Consider the following 18,230-nt stretch of genomic DNA (forward strand, 5'->3'; position numbering starts at 1 on the left):
AATGTTACGGACCAACATTTACCTGAATATTTTTGTTGCAGCGGCTGGTCAATATGACAACTAGTTATCCCCGCGTGATATTAAATATCGAGTTAACTTCGCGTTCTGAACGCGTATGAATACATTACCGCCTCCAAATGTCCTCTGGAATATTCCATTGCGTTTCATCTCATTGATTATTTCTCCAATAATCCATGCACTAATTTCACGCCCGATCACCCAATGGCTTTTTGAAGCAAATGTGAGGAAATACAATTATGGATATTTAAGAGGAGTGAAATTTTTGCTACCATATAGCAAACAGGGTGGTCCTAATTGTAGATTTAACACCTCGTCCGTCAGATTAATCACAACTTGTGTGGCGCAGGTATACACAGGGTGTCCCCGTATATCACCAACTCACTTTCACAGGATGAAGAGGACGTCAAGTTAGGCTCAGGAGCCCGAGAAAATCTGTTTCTCTCCGGTTCATATGCAAACACAGTGACATGGTTGCCCCATGCTTGCTATAGCTCATGACAATTTCTTTCTGTCGAAAATTATGACTCGTCCTGCCTTATCGAGCAGTATTCGATCCGATGCGGGGCTGACCTAATCCCGAGTGAAGTCGGCCAGAAAAGTGTCATGGCCCTTACAACAATTCCAGATATGCTTCAATCAGCACATAGTGAATCCAAAATAGAACGACGTCAGTTGGGTGCAGTACTGTACAGTGTCTCTCAAAAGTTTTAGGACAACGACATTTTAAACTAGGCAACCCAATTTACACAAGGCGTTGGTGGGTTGCATGTAGAGTTAGGCTCAATTTCAGGGTTGCCACATGCACATTACATATTTATAAAATACGCGAAAGAAAGATATCCAAATATTATTGCATAAAAGTAGAAAAAAATCAGTATTACATTTGTTGCAATACTCTCAGAAAGAAACAAGGTCGATTTTCTAGTATTTCATTGTTGATGAGTCTGCAAAAAGGAAAAGCGGAGAGAGGAAACGAAAGGGAACAAAGGAGAGGAGAAAAGTGAAAGCAAAAGGAGAAGAGGGAAAGTAAAGAAGGGAAGAAAATAGAGGACAGAGGAAGTGGATAGGAGAAGTAATGAGGAGAAAGGAAAAAGATGCGAGGAGAGATGAGGAAAATGGAGCAAAGAGGAGAGAAGAGAGGAAGGAAAGCGAGGTGATAGAAGAGGAGGAAAGGAGTTTGGAGAGGAGAGGAGGAGACGAGAAGAGGGGAGTGGAGAGTAGAGTAAATGAGAGAAAGAGAGAAGAACGAAAAGATGAGGAGAACAGTGCCGTGGAGTCGGAAATATAAAACAGGAGAGTAGATAAGAGGAGTGGAGAAGAGTGGAATGGAGAAAAGAGGCGAGAAAAGTAGGGAAGGCGGTATGAGATAAAAATAGAGGAGAAGGACGGGAGAGAAGAAGGAGAAGTTAAGAACAGAAGGGACTGGAGACGAGAGGAGAGAAGGGGTAGTTGAAGAAAATACGTCTCGTTGTCAAGAACTGATGCATTGATAAAATTATCGACATGAAACATTCATTAACATTTTATAATGTATTGGAGAATGTATTAGATCGGTGCGAAATTCCTTTTGACCGAGTTCAGAGCAAGATAAAATCTTCCGCGTAACATCTTTGATTTTACCTGCGATTATACCACTAAAAACATGAATGTAATTTTCATATTTATAAGAATTATCCAATTTTTTGTCCTCTTCTCGGTTCGTTGAAATTGAGATATTTTTGTTCAACATTTCCTCTCCCCCATCGTCAATTCCAAACTGAATCATTTCGTTTCATACGGCGTGGACAATGAACGCAATGGGATGTGTCTAAAACATACTAAAAGTTTCTGCCAGCGGAGGGGTTTGATCCTACGACCATCAGATTATCAATCCTTAACGGTAACCACTACCCCACAAGCTTTCGCTCCTGAACACAGGTAGAAGGAGCTGACCAATGTGAAATGTAGATCCAACCCCCCCCCCCCCCCTTCTATATGTCATGTGAAAAGAATGCTTGTTTGTAACAAAGAAAAGAAGGTAATAGGACTGGGTGAAAACATAATGGAGAATTGCACATGATGGAAACTTTTCAGTCGATATTTGTGAAGGTATCATTGCATTGAATTCGAGTGGAAAAAGTGGTAATATAAAAAGTGTAAATAGTAATTTTGTTTATATTTTTAAAAAATTGAGGTCTATGGTTGAAATCCTCATATGGCTTGAACTCGTCACCTAAGAGGTTGAAGACCTGTCCTTTTCTTTGTGCGTGACCTTTTTATTTTTCTATTCATTATTCATCCTCATCCTCGAGATTAGCCAAAAGTAAAATAAGAAAAGTCCTCCTCTGTGATTGTGCGGTCGAACGCTGTGTGCTTTGGACTCCTACTGCGGGACGGCATGTGTTCGAGTCCGCCTGGGTTCAGTCTATGGGTTCTCGGCTTATGTATAGGACCGGTGTCAACCCACCATCGTGAGGAAATTGGAGAGCTACGAGTGAGTAGCGTAACCCAGTCTCGTAAATCTCGTATGGGGGATGTTCCTGGGTAAACAAAAAATAGTCGATCAGATAATTCGATTATCGAAGGCGATAAAAGAACTTCCAGTTTGACCAAATTTCCAATATAAGCTAGTGGAAGACAGATTGTCTTCGAGCATACTTTCTTAAAAAGGAGCGGATATAAAATGGATCACTTGAAATTTTTAAGTGACAGAGAATTAAAGGTTCCCGGAGCCATTGGATGAAGATTTATGGAACAATAGAAATCTTTACTGAGACAATGTTGATCCTCTATCAATGGTTTCGTTTTGTTTTTTTGGTTTTGAGTTGATGTTTTAAGTTCACTTTGTGCACAGTAAGGCTAATCGGGACTGGATCTACAGTTTAAAGTGGAATCCGAAGCACTATGTGCCTCCACCGGGTATCGAACCCAATGGTTTCGTTGGTAAATACATTAAACAAGAAAGTTCATCTGCTTATATATTAAGCTACAGATTTTTATATTAAAAAAGAAATAAATAATAATAAATTCTTAAAGGTAAAAGGAAGATTAAATACAACGATGAAAAACAAAGATATTCTACTTAGCCTAATAGTTATAAAGTGCACATTTTATTTCTCGTTAATAAAACCACAGATACATTTTTACATAAACGTGTATTTTAAGTTGGTTCTAATTTATGTTTGGCCACTTCTCATTCTTTATAATTATCATTCTAATTAATCATTAACATATATAGTTACGCCAGTTGATTTTTAATTCCACGAAAACGAAGAAAAACAGGCAATTCCACACATGATACGAATATGCAGGACGTTGGAGAATTCGGCAGGTTGAAATAAAGCTTACATTATTTATAACCATTCAAATACTTCGTAGCCTCCCGATGGCGTAGCTGTAACGTTGCTGCCGTGTAATCAAGGTGTCCCAGGATTCGATATCTGGTGGAGGCACAATGTGGCTTAAACTCTAGGTTGAATCCCGAATAGCCTTACTCTGCATAAAGTGTACTTAAAACAAAACAAAAAAAAACTGAAATGTACTCTTATTATATCAGAATGGATAATTTTTCGACATTGTGTATCTACTAGAACACAGCTCTCTTAATTGTTCTTTCTTCCGCAGATAATAACATGCATGGTTGTAAAAATTTACATCTTTTAAATTTGTTATGCCAACATATGTGCGTTAGAAAATTATAATTTAAAAACACTTAAATATTTCATTGGGTTTATTTAACGGCGATGAAGTGACGTGTCTAGGGCCTACTTTCTCATGTCGTGGTTCTCAGTCTTTTTGCATTACTGCCTGAATCCACTGAGTTTTCGTATCTGGTCTGTCGAAAAAAGATTCACAGATACTTGAGAAAAATTATTCGTTCTGGACCTCATATTGCAACCAACAGCCACGCAACAATTGTCGTCTTTTCTGTAAGATATTACCCTTACATCTTTATAATCCATGTTACTCTTTCAAAACCAGAAGTATGGTCCCGACCGTGCCGAACAGGAACGAAAATGTAAACATCAGGTGAATAACCACCATAATGGTTGAGGGTTCGACGTGCTGATCCACGTCACCCCATTTGGTTGAAGATCACTAGGAAGGATTGTGGGAGGGATACTGGCAGTCGGGAGATAGGCCAAGGACCTTCGATAGCTGTTGAACCATGCGATATTGTTATTATTAAAATAAGAAAAACAAGGGAATGAGGAAAAATTAATAAAAAAATATTTATCTATATTAAACCAACCATTCAATTTTATTTTGTTTTCCATGGATCGGTTGATATACTACGCGGTAATCCCAATAAGTATCTTACATGTTACACGATAAAGCACATATTACTATCCGAATACTCATTCAATAAGCATTTTTGTTTGCCAGGAATCATTACTTATTGCATGTTGAGCTAGTGCCCACCTAGCCGCCTCTGATGAAATCTATTATTCTTCAGATTTTCTTTAAAATTCGACTCTGGTCACTTGTAATTTGCTGGGTGTAGACGCTGTGCATCGACGCACAATGTTTTGCGATAAGAAGCGGCCTTGTGAAGCGTGACTCATGAACGCGAACAAGCTAGGCTACCAAGCTTATCTGCCTTTGAACACCAAGTCATTTTTTTAACCTTTCCCGAACGCGATTGCTACTGTAGAAGTATATATTCTATCAAAAGAGCAAGAAAGGAAATTCGACGAATGTTTTCCCGTCGTATAAAACCAAATATTATCTATTAAACGAAAAGTTCACGATTGTTAATAAACGGTTTAACCAATCTGAGCTTTCAGGAACTTTTCACGCATAGTCTGTAGACCACTGTCTAGGCCAATGACAGAAAAACAAGCAATACTTTTATTTATTCTTTAAATCAATTAAAGGAATGTGTAAGAATTTATAAGAAATAAAGAGCGGAACGGAACGACTGTTGTTCTACCTTAAACATTGTTGTTCTTCGAAATAGTAAAATAAGAAGGATTTAATCCAACACCTTAACACACACTGTTCCACGACTCTCTATTGACTAACACTGTTAAATGTGATGTGATTTTATGAATACAATTTTCCGCGTGTTTACGCATAACGTCTCGCACATTTGGCAGTTCGCAAACGTTTTTGAAAACGCTGTAATTATTTCGTGTTACCATACGTAACAGCAAATACATTTCATAAGACTGTTCTGGACACGAGACTTGCGTCAGAAAACAAGCATTTCGTATGTTGAAGTATCACAAGAAGAGAACATCGCCCTGCAATGTTCAAGACTCAAGATATTTTTCATTAATAATGTCTAATCAAAATAATAAGTTAGAAGAAGTAACTAGCATTTTCACAACTACCAATATTCTTGTTTTTCTTCATCACCTCCAAAATATATTCTCGAAGATAGCTGGTATACTACAAGAAACAATTCAAAATTAAAGTAAAATTCAACTACATGTATATCCAAGGACATTTACAATATTGGAGGAACAGAATACTTAAACACTGTTGATTCAACGGAAGGTAAGGGCATGGTGTAGTGGTGTCGGCCCCCATGGTGGATTGGCTAGAACATCGCGCTACGACGCCGCGGGTCCCGGATTCGAATGGGCATGGATGTTTGTGATAGTCTGTCCTGAAAAGTCCTGAAATTGAGAATTGAATGAAATGATATGGGCTGCTAGCGGTCACAGGATCGATCCTCCTTACGAGGTGTTCTCTTTTAGTTAATTCTCCTTCTATTAAAGAAGAGCAAGGTGACATTATTTGTAGTAGTAGGGTAAGTGGTTACATTGTTCTACATCTGGAATTTGCTAAAAAAAAAAATATAAACAAATAAATGAATTGACACATGTTCAAATGGATATTTTCACGTATCAGATTTTGAATTATGATACTCTAACGATAATTGTGTTCTGCTTCAAAGACATTTACAAATATTAATGAAATAACCATTTATATTTGTGGCAATTCAGGACACACTAATATTACCCCTTTTTCCACTCGAATTCAATGCAATGATACCTTCACAAATATCGACTGAAAAGTTTCCATCATGTGCAATTCTCCATTATGTTTTCACCCAGTCCTATTACCTTCTTTTCTTTGTTACAAACGAGCATTCTTTTCACATGACATATAGAAGGGGGGGGGGGGGGTTGGATCTACATTTCACATTGGTCAGCTCCTTCTACCTGTGTTCAGGAGCGAAAGCTTGTGGGGTAGTGGTTACCGTTAAGGATTGATAATCTGATGGTCGTAGGATCAAACCCCTCCGCTGGCAGAAACTTTTAGTATGTTTTAGACACATCCCATTGCGTTCATTGTCCACGCCGTATGAAACGAAATGATTCAGTTTGGAATTGACGATGGGGGAGAGGAAATGTTGAACAAAAATATCTCAATTTCAACGAACCGAGAAGAGGACAAAAAATTGGATAATTCTTATAAATATGAAAATTACATTCATGTTTTTAGTGGTATAATCGCAGGTAAAATCAAAGATGTTACGCGGAAGATTTTATCTTGCTCTGAACTCGGTCAAAAGGAATTTCGCACCGATCTAATACATTCTCCAATACATTATAAAATGTTAATGAATGTTTCATGTCGATAATTTTATCAATGCATCAGTTCTTGACAACGAGACGTATTTTCTGCAACTACCCCTTCACTCCTCTCGTCTCCAGTCCCTTCTGTTCTTAACTTCTCCTTCTTCTCTCCCGTCCTTCTCCTCTATTTTTATCTCATACCGCCTTCCCTACTTTTCTCGCCTCTTGTCTCCATTCCACTCTTCTCCACTCCTCTTATCTACTCTCCTGTTTTATATTTCCGACTCCACGGCACTGTTCTCCTCATCTTTTCGTTCTTCTCTCTTTCTCTCTTTTACTCTACTCTCCACTCCCCTCTTCTCGTCTCCTCCTCCCCTCTCCAAACTCCTTTCCTCCTCTTCTATCACCTCGCTTTCCTTCCTCTCTTCTCTCCTCTTTGCTCCATTTTCCTCATCTCTCCTCTTTGCTCCATTTTCCTCATCTCTCCTCGCATCTTTTTCCTTTCTCCTCATTACTTCTCCTATCCACTTCCTCTGTCCTCTATTTTCTTCCCTTCTTTACTTTCCCTCTTCTCCTTTTGCTTTCACTTTTCTCCTCTCCTTTGTTCCCTTTCGTTTCCTCTCTCCGCTTTTCCTTTTTGCAGACTCATCAACAATGAAATACTAGAAAATCGACCTTGTTTCTTTCTGAGAGTATTGCAACAAATGTAATACTGATTTTTCTACTTTTATGCAATAATATTTGGATATCTTTCTTTCGCGTATTTTATAAATATGTAATGTGCATGTGGCAACCCTGAAATTGAGCCTAACTCTACATGCAACCCACCAACGCCTTGTGTAAATTGGGTTGCCTAGTTTAAAATGTCGTTGTCCTAAAACTTTTGAGAGACACTGTACAAAAGCTCAGGGACAGACTCGGCGCCCTCATGGCCCATCTCTCACAGTCTTCAGTTATTAATCCTGAGTAGTTTTTAGTTTTCAACATTCAAGACAATAGAGCCCACTGCGTTTGTCACGGATGCTACATTTTACTCTTTTTGACAGAACATATTTTAAATAACACCCGTTTGTAGCAATGTCTAGAATTCGAACCGTAACACATTTCCTTCAATCTAGATTTCTGTTTCATAATTAAAAAATAATCACCAGACATAATAATAAACATTTTCGAGCAGGTCTCATCTTCCGGAAGCTATCAACTCGGGGCACCTACCGACCTGTTGGGTGAGATGAGTCAAGGAAAAGGGGTAATAAAACATTTCCTCCTCTCCAAAAAATAGACAATAGCTAGGCTGGAGAGTTCGATGAGCCAAACTATCTCTACTACTGAAAACAAGTAGCACATTAATTTAAAAATTAATCACAAGGTGCTTCGTTAGGTTCTATGAAAGCGAATTTCACAATGTTCCGCTTGATAGGGCATATGTTTAGAATGTGAAATAACAAGAAGTGAAAATATCACTGTATATGATAGTTGATATTAGTATTACAAAAAATTAGTACTAAATACACTTCAAAATTTCATACTTCTTGTTTTTGTGTGTTATTTTATTGAAGCGACAGCGCGCTACCACAACGCCATCTGGTAAGCTTAAATTTAAGTAGGAAGTAGCTATGGTCAAGAAAATGCTGACAGTAAGTGTTGTTAGTACACAAACTAACGCGTTGGTTATATTGTGATAGTTTTTTCCATTGTATACAGTGTTAAAATTGAATGTGAATTTCAGTTGTCTCGAATATAAGCCGCACCCAATATTTTCAGTCGATTTTGGTTTTGAAGTGGCGCCCTATACACGCGTTAATACGATATGTGAAACTGTAGGTAATATTAAGTATGCGATTGGTGAAGAGGGCACAAGATGACGGTATGCCAAAACACCTTTCCGAGAAAGGAGCTTTGTATTAGCTCTGCTGCTGCCTTTTAACGGAGGGAAGAGCTAAATTGCACCTGTCGACGCGATTACCGCTGTCACTCTTACAACTTGCCTAACATTAAATTGCTGTTTCCGCAGTTGCCATGGCGACGCGGCGCGGCATTATCTTCTGCACCAGGTGGCTCTGCGTTCCTTCCCTGGTCAGATCAATCGTGTGTACGTACCATATCCAAAACAGGTGGCTTGGGTAAATTGTCGTTCAATTTTAGCCGGTTCGATCCGATCACAGAGTCCGAAATAGTACAAAAATAGACACGACAGAGGGGTGAATGGGCTAGGCGTGCATCTCGTGGTAGGAATGGAATGGAGCAGGGAGATTTATAATAATGGAGCCCTTAGGCTATTCTTTGTTTTGGGCCCTCCCGACATTTTTATTATTATTACAAGAAAGAGTTAAATGAAAAAAAACTTAATTTGTTTTTGTTTATTATCTAGTAGATAATTTCTAGTAGATTTCTACATGAAGGGTTGCACATGTTTGCTGCATTTTAGCATAGACCTATCGCTGGTATATCTTCAACTTTGAATTAGTGTCTGTATACCTTAAGAAGAATAAGTCTTTTGGGTCCACGTGCAGTCACTTATTACCACTCTGCGAAAGCCTTTCCACCCAATTGCCTACAAACTGAGGCCATTGTCGAACTTTTTCCTCCATTAGTAAACTTGCTGGTGTGGTAAGCATGCACAGAGATATTGAATTTTGACACGCACCTTTAGATTTGTGTGTAAATGATCTAAGTTAGCTAATTTCCCATCATCGGACTTCTCAGATTTAGCTTAACACGGCAAGGAACAACAGCTACTTAGATTACACTAACCTCTACTCGTGCAGAGAAAAATATGTGTTTCACTTTCACAAATAACAAAAATCAGATATGTTTCAATTTTTATCTTCCTCGATCTTAAGAAACATACACATTTCCACAAATATTAAGATTTATCAACATTAATCACATAGAAACACTGAAAAATACTTAGTAACTCATAAATTGTTACTTTCAATATTACTACCTTTTTCAATAAACCAATATCTTCATTATCACATTTTGCTTTTCTTTTTCATGACAAAAAAATCCTCTAGCTTGTGACATTTTTCTTAGAGGTTATATATAAATATATATAATATAAAGGTTTGTCGTCAACCACAAATGTTCAGAAATACGACATACTGTCAGGATTATTGACAAGGCCGTTACAATTTTAATTTGCCGAGAAATTTCTGTAAGTTTTAGGCTGACGGAGGGCAAGAAACCACTCCTCTTAACTGGCGCAAGTCTGCATGGAAGACGCCATCTTTAAAGTAACAAAAATGGCGTTTTGAAGCTCATTTGATTAGTATTGCAGCCTTGAGGTCGTTTTTTAAATAACAGTTGATACCTCATGCAAATTTGATCAGTATACAGTCCGCCCTACAATTTTTATTGGACATTAACATTTTGTGATTATGTTACTTCACTTCCACTAATTGCATTCTCTGTATTAATAACACTTGTAAACTTTAAAGTATAGACACATCTGATTAAAAATTATATATTGACCTTCGATAAAACAATCCATTTGATTTAACAAAACAACACTCATCTAAAACTGTTTCCTTCCTGCTTTCATGGCAGCAAACTGATGAATGAGAGACTCAAAGTCAATTTCTTGCAGGACATCATCATTCGCTGTGAAGGATCCAAGACTATGAACTCTGCTATCCGACGATGGATTTCTGGATTTCTGAGAGCATTTCAATTCTTTTTAGAACACTGAACGACCTCTTTCCACTGGCCTCTGGTGGTAAAATTATCACAAGACTTCTCAAGGCAATGTCAAGATTTCTGAAAAGCACTTTTAAATATTTTTCACGAATAAGTTTGCCATACAGATTTGCGCTCCGATTAAAATCCAGTACCCTTTTACATGAAATAAGCAAGAAAAGGGACTTGACATGCTCTCATTTTTGTGCTCCCCCCCCCCTGGACTTGCGGTCCCTAGGCTATAGCCTGGTACATAAACGAGGCGAGACTTGGTACAGTGTCGTCTCGTGAGTCAGAAAGCCTGTCTCGGTCTCGGTCCCGTCTCGAGTTGCAGTTGCCAGTTTGGTTCTCGGCCTCGTATCTCTTCCAATAAGTAACGAGAAACTACTTTGTTGCTTAGCAAAGACATTAGGCAGGTTCCAGCTGGACATGATGGAAATAGTCTCCGTCCTTGGGCCCAAAGGATCGGCCAATCTTGGAATAGTTCCTGGAACCTATCCTTGACATAATCTTTAGAACGTCCCCGCTTTATTCATGATAGCACCAGAATAGTCAGCCGTCCTCCGTGGCGGAGTGGTTTGCCTAGCGCCCCACGTCCTGGGTTCGAATCCCGGCTTGAGCATGAGTATGTTTTGTGAGTGTCACCCATCAATTTCTTCACTCGTCCTCACCGTCGCGGTTAGCCAAAAGTGGTAGAAAGCGGCGTTAAGTAACATATCCAGGGAGTCTAAGCGTTTACTTCTTAGCTCCAGTTTCAGGCGAGAAACAAAAAGTGCACGGTCAGATCTTTATGGAGCGTGGAGAATAAAGTCGATATTTTGGCTATACTTTGGGAAACAACATTTTGCAACGTGTGGTCCCCCCTCCCCAATTATTCAATAGTGAGTAATATTGACTGACGCGCCATATAAATTTCGGTTACATTCTCATCTTGTCTCGAGAGGAAGTTCCGATCTTTTCTTCGCTTCGTCTCCAATTCTTGAAATGGCAAGTGATTGTTTTCTTCGTGCGTGGAATCACCAGGCTCGTTGGTCAGTGGAAGAAATTTCTAAAATTAAGGAGTGACTGTTACTTTGAAATGTAAGTTATACTTTAAGAAAAAGTCACCTTGACTCATTTATTTGACAAGTTCCAATTCTTCATTATCGATTTAAAGAACACCGATGATTGCTCGAATTCGCGGAAACGGAATTGCCTCGGAACGGAGAATATTCGAAACGTCCCAACAAGGACCAAGTAATGAAGAAGTTGTAAACAACCGAGTACCAATTAGACGAGAGAGCCCAATTAACGTTCCTTCATGGGCGCGCAGTCCTGCAGCCGGCGGTGTGTCAAAATAAGGTTGATTTGTTTCCCTAACCCCTCCATTCGAAGTCTTCTGTGTTTGCGTTCCTCTACCTTTTCTCTGATGAACCTGTTGCTCTCCGGCTGTTCGAGATTCTCGACAATGGACTTGCGTCAGTTGGTCTGATGGCAGTTTGACCGGGGGAGACGCAAGCTCAGATATCGACGATTTTCCCAGGAGCAGTTCGAGATGAAACCGAAATGATGCGCTGTATGGCAGGACGGACATCCCATGAAACCCCCCAGTCATGTTTTTCTGGTGCGGTCACTAATACTTTATACCCTGTCAGGTATTTTAGCATGCGCTACGGTGGATGGCCCACCGTGCTACGAAATCAGAGGTCCCAGGTTCGAACCGTGGTTTAGACATCATTGTGTGTGTGTGTGTGTCCCTTCAACCATTTTCTTGTTCTGAACTGATCTGATTTTTGTTATTTAGCGTCGCTCTTCTGCCACTTTTGGCAAAGCGCGACGATGAGGATGAGCGATGATATGGTGAAATTAGTGAAGGACACTCGCACTGTCCTGGATTCGAACCTGCGACCACTGGCATATTAGCGCGCTCTGTTAACCACTCCGCCACGGAGGTCGGCCCATTTTCTTCTTCATCCTCATGGTCGCGATTAAAGCAAGAGGTAGAAAAACACCGCAACATAACCGAAATAGAAACAAAGGGAGTTCCAGATTTCGACGCCAGAGGACCCGGCGTGGGCATTGGTGTCACTTGTGAGTGTGCCTTTGTCAATTTCATCACATCATCACTCATCTTCATCGTTGCGATTAGCCAAAAGTGGCAGAAAAGTGATGTTACATAGCAAGAATCAAAATTTAAAAAATGAGTTCCAGTATTGACACTGTTCCTCTTCATCAGTTTCATTTACTCTTCATTCTCATCGTCGCGATTACACTAAAAGAACTAGAAGAGCAATGTAAAAATAAGAAAAATTACAAGTTGATCTTTTTAATGGTTTAATGTCTATAAAACATAAGTCTCTTCATGACCAACAAGATCAGATCACGCATGCAACCTCCCCGTAACGTGATACGAATCGGAAAAGAATTCCAATATTCTCCCGTTGACATCGCTGATACTGGGTAATAGGAGTTACGGGTGTTTTGCATCCCCTCCTTCCTCGAGGAAGAAAATTAAAGCTTGGATCCTTTTCATCTTTCCCCTTTGTCAGTCATTGGTTGCCGACGCTGGGGCATATGCCCTCTTACTCGTGAGGGGGCCGAGGGGAGGGGCAATTGATTATGCCCGACTGGCATCGAACAACCATGGGAATGGGACACACGGCAGACAGTTGGAGTACATGCCGCACTGCGGACGCCTGCAAAAGCTTCTCGCAGGATGTCGGGTTCTGTGAAACCAGACACCCTCGATGCAGACGGGTTTGACACGGATCTCGGAGGAGAAATGCAATAAAAATATATTAAAAGAGCCGGATGCGTGTGGGAAAAGCAAGGTTATTGGTTTCGGAGTGCGATCGCCAAGACTGCATTCTTCCGAGGGCTCGTTTCCGATTTGTTTCCATCCCATTTCTAGTTCTAACCCTCTGAATCGAAGACATCATCTCGAATTGCGCTACAGTGGGCGAGATATAACTTTTGCTCTTTTTGCCGCCAAAACTGAACCTTCAGTTAGCGCACCAGCCGATCAACCAATTGGATATTTCCTCAGTATTGGATAGCTATATAGTTGATTGGCTGCTTGGCTCACGTGGCGCTTTTACATCAAACCGTTTAAGACATAATCTAAAATTGCGCTACAGTGAGCGAGATAACATTTTTCTCTTTTCTCCCGCCAAAATTTGTTGCTTCAGTTAGCGCGCCAGTGGATGAGCCAATCGGATACCTCCTCAGTATTGCTGATTGGCTGTTTGGCTCTCAAACCTTTTCAGCCGTAAAGGAGCATAGCTATATTTCATGGACTATAGGAGCAACATGCTTCCGAATTTCATAGCGGTGACTACTTTATTTCCGTGAGCATTTTGTTAATAATCGGACTGCAACGATGAGTGACGTCATCCATTTTTGTCGTTGCCATTTTCAGACTTGTGCAAAAATGCGACTCAATTTCGAACCAAGAGTACTACAGGAATGTTGTTGACACAGAGGTTACAAACTTCATGCATTCTCCTCTAACTTCTCATCGTTGAAGTCGTTGAAATTTAAACAGATTGGTAATAATGATGACCGTTTAAAGTAGTTGAATCATGACGCTTCACAAATTGCATAAAAAGTAGCTGAATCCTCAAGAGATGTTGCTCCCTTTCTGAGCAACTTTTGTTTAACCTGAGATCGATGTTAATACGTTTGTAATACATTAACGTCCGAAACATTTAATTGAACCCCAGTATGGTCCAAAAGTCGCATAGACGTAATTGTCCTTGCTAGCTGACACATCTCGCGTTTAAAGTAGGTTGTTACACCTTATTTAGTTTCTGGCTAGTACGTTTAGTAGAGGTATATTTTGGCACATCCCTCGGCCACCTACTCGCTTCCTACATTTCATTCATTCTCTTTCGTAAAAGATTGATTTGGTATATTTAACTTCGCATTTCTGCCACTTTTGGCTAACCGCGAAGATAAGGGTGATTGGAGGGACACTCATAAAGAACAACCATAATTACATCCATGGCTTCTTAGCATGCTGTGCTAACCACTCCGCCACAGAGACCGGCTCTTTGATAGAGGAGTCTAAACATATCTGGGCTTTCTGATTGCCTGCTAAAAGTGCTGAGACAATTCTGTGGTTGGATAGGTGATATCAGGCACAGTGTTATAGAAAGAATAGGAATTTACCACACCTGTACTAAAAGGTCGAGGTTGTATAAGGCCTGTTATGAATAAGATAGGACACCTTTACATATTATACCAGAACCTCGTTAGCCTGCTAGAACATTCACAACCATTGACCGACACAGAGGAACATGTTGCCCTCCGCATTGAAATAAAATTTGAACATATCTTTGGTAGTGCGAGTCCCTGGTCAAAGGGCATCCAATCACTGAGGTTTCGGTCTCGTTTGCAAACATTCACGCGACGATCGGCCTCAAGAATTAATGGTGTCGCGCTATTTGACAGCGAAGTTCTATCCATCATCGTGGAGAAGCGGAGGTTCATAGGGGTGATTTGGAATGAAAACGTGACGGACGAACCCTCTTGTTTCGCGAACGACCCTCCTGATGGGACACTTCTCATTAACACGGCCGGAGCCGCATTGCGTATGTCAAAACCGGAAGCGTGTGCGACACCAGAGCTGGATATAACTGTACAGCTGCGTTTCTTTTTAAGGAATTTAAATTTTTATCCTCCCCCCACTCCCTCTCTGTGTACTAGGAATGAGTCGATTCGACAAGAATATCTGCTCTTATTAGATTCGGATAATGAAGATTTGGGATATCAGATAGCCTAATCAGAATTCTTTGGTACTCAAAGAAGATATAATTCGAAAACTAATGGTGGCTATTTGAAAGAAGAGCCCCGCCTAGTTCGCTGCACTTTTTGACTCTCTCTGCACTGACGCGTCTAGTATGGTTTGAAAGCGCAACACCGAGTCGCCCATACTCTATCCCAGGGATCTGTGGAGGAAGCATACGAAAACGAGTCTTCTGCGCAAGTAATGACTCAAGAGGCTCGGCGAATGAATTCACGAGGACGGGGCAACGCGGCAGCCATTTGCATCAGAGTGCTCTGCTTTTCTCCGCCCACTAACTTTCTCCCCTTCTCTACTATTTTGCGCGGCGTTGCTCCAGAGATTCCTGAGACAGAGTATACTTCATTGATTTGGTTTGACGTAGTGTATTTGGTGTCTGCACCGTTTGCACTACGTTCTGGAGCTATGCACTGTGTGATGTATAGTCACGTGCTACGTGCTAACCAATCAAACAAACGATGAAAGCAGCAGAGGGGCATTTGTTGTTCCTTGTCGTGTACTTCAGTGAACAAGGTTTTGTGTAGCAGTCTGACACTGGTTGCACCCGCAATATACCTTGTGTCAAAAAGTGCAGCGAACTAGACGGGGCTAAATACATTAAGGAAATGATATGGTCCAAAGTATTTGGAAATAAAAACAAATGAAGAGTTGCATAAAGGAAGATAAACAAAGCTCTAAGATTGAATTGGTTGGGTCATATTAAAATAATGCCTGAAGTGAGAATAGGCAAATATACAACTTGTAAACTTATTGCTACATGATCAGAAGGAAAGCATAAGATCAGATAGATAGTTGATGTTATAAATGGACATGAAGATTCAAAACTCGAGGAAATGTTTATTGAACAGAGATGTACGTCTAGATAGTTATTATAGGTCTATAATTAAATATTTCCTATCAGTGCCTCCATATTTTTTTATGTAATATTGTTTCAGCTAAATAATTAAATTTTTCATAGATAAATCAGTTACTTTTTAATGTAATTTTGCTTTAATCAGTGTACATTTTTCGATGACCAATGATTCTTCTTGTTTCAGGAATCTCAATGCATAAGGGATACGCATTTGTTCAGTTCACCAACCCGTTCGACGCCCGAAGTGCTTGCCTAGGAGAAGATGGGCGAACGGTCCTTGGTCAGACCCTTGGTGAGTGTTTAGATATGTTTTTTTTTCCATCCTATATTCATTTCGTGATTACTGTTTTTCTGAGCGATGCCGTGTACTTTTCTCACGTATCTGTGATATATGTTTGACAATTGCTACGTCTTGCTTCCTATCCAAAAGGTTCTAAATAGGATCAGAACAATGAACATAGAGAATTCGTGTATCTGTAGCGTGAATTGATGGTCTAAAAATGTAAAGGTACTGCTCTACCAAGAAAAGAAAATTCCTCTGCGCCGTCGTCGCGATGGCGTCGTGTTAACGCCGTTGCCTTGTAATCCAGGGGTTCCGACTTCGATGGTCGGTGGGGGCACATTGTACAGTGATCCAGGTCCCACTTTAAACTGTACGTCCAGTCCCGATTAGCCTAGCTGTGCACAAAATGAACCTAAAACTAAAACTCAAACAAGGGACGGGGGAAAGTTTCAACTTCCAAACAATTGCTTCAGAATCAGAGGCAAGTTTCGTCATTTCTGAATTTGCCTTTGCGCTCCCTTTGTATTTCTTTGTGTCCCTATTTTCTATTTGCATACACAGGCTGGATGTTAACTGGGTGATTCAAGGCGTTCCACGTGCCTGTCTTATCTCCATAGGCGCTATTGTAAATAGGAACAAACATCGAGCGGGATGCGGAGATTAAGCACAGGGAGATCCGCATGGGGTACCGGAGATAACATGGGCGGAGAGAGGGGGACGTCGTTTTGGTAATTTTATTACTGCCTTTTCCTTCCGTGCGGAGGGGGCCAACTTAAAAGATCATAATCCGGTACCGTCTCTCTTATTAATTTACCCTACCTCCTTCCCCTTACCTTTTCTCTGTCACGCTAGGGGACGTTCCCAAAAGTAGAAATCGACTTTTTAAGGGGCGAGGAGTGAGGCGGGCTGGAGGGGCATGATCTTCCGTTTAAACAAGCTCCCGGAGTCGAGGTACGTGACGCAATTTGAGGGGCGGGGGCGTTTGACGTTTTTGAAAGGAATGCCCCCTGAGAGCGTAGCCTTTAATGGCCTCACCTTTTCTTCCTTGCAAATTCTCGGTTCGGTCTTTGTCGGCCTGCTCTAGGGCCGTTTCGCTTTAAGAGATCGAGGTGGCGTAACCGGCTATTAGTCACTTGAGGTTCTCCCTGTGTGGAGAGAGAAAGAGAGAGAGAGAGAGCTGTGTGTCATACTAAAGGACGACCAAAGCGATCTTTCCCTCTTATGGAAACTTAGGCCATTCCGCTCCCAAGGAGGACACGATAGCGGCGCATAACTCAATGCGAAGATAATGTCTTGTAAACTTTGATTAATACGTCTTTGACGGCGATTAATAATAGCTTTGGAAAATATAGTTCCCCTCCTTTCGGAATAGTTCTTGAATACAGGCTTTTCCATGCAGGTCTGCGGTGAAATACGCGCTGACGTTCTTATCTATGGCGGTGAAATGTTTCTTCACTTAATTCTCGGCGTATATTGGAAATATTCTTCGCGTAGACTTAAAGGTTCGACTGGGACTCGAACATGGGTGTTATTCAGCCTCGTGTATGTTCGAACTTAATGGCCTGTAGCTCCATGACTGCCCTAGACATAACTTAGGTGTTCTTTGTGAGTGTCCCTTGACCAATTTTATCTAACCATCACTCATCCCTATATTTGCGATGAGCCGAAGGTGGCAGAAATAGTGGCTAAATAACATAATGCAAATATAAACACTCTACTAACTTTATAGGTATTAAAATTCTGTTCGTATTTCCTAGATGTGTGTGTTTAACATGATACTTCTTTCATTTATGGTTTGTGCCTTACAACAGTTCTAAGTATCCAATTATTTGCATAAGTTTGAACGCTTAATCGAATGATGTAAGATTCATTGAAAACTGTGGGTTTACTCCTCGTGTTGTTTCCATGTTGGGCCGGGGTCAACATTTAATTTACCCATTGAATTCTAATTACCACAATGAAATTAATCTTCTTTAAAGATAATTTAGGTGTTTCGTGTTTCACCATACCACGAAGGCACAAATGGAGAGTAGAGCTCCGCATATTCTCGATGCAGGTCAAAATGTAATTGTGTAGCCGTCACCGCCCTCCGACTGCTTTTAC

The 18,230-nt window shown here is 40.5% G+C and overlaps 1 protein-coding gene across 4 annotated transcripts in view; it reads left to right on the top strand.

Annotated features, from left to right (window-relative positions):
- LOC145987715 (uncharacterized) overlaps positions 1-18,230 on the top strand; it is a 621,803-nt gene that overhangs the window by 296,579 nt on the left and 306,994 nt on the right. For all 4 annotated transcript variants that reach the window (XM_083122297.1, XM_083122295.1, XM_083122298.1 and 1 more), the window contains exon 3: positions 16,029-16,136. In XM_083122297.1, coding sequence (XP_082978423.1) covers positions 16,029-16,136 — 108 coding nt within the window. The remainder of the gene's footprint in view (positions 1-16,028; positions 16,137-18,230) is intronic.

This window comes from Lepisma saccharinum, chromosome 5 (assembly GCF_977018435.1).
Source record: "Lepisma saccharinum chromosome 5, izLepSacc3.1, whole genome shotgun sequence".
Lineage (NCBI taxonomy): Eukaryota > Metazoa > Arthropoda > Insecta > Zygentoma > Lepismatidae > Lepisma > Lepisma saccharinum.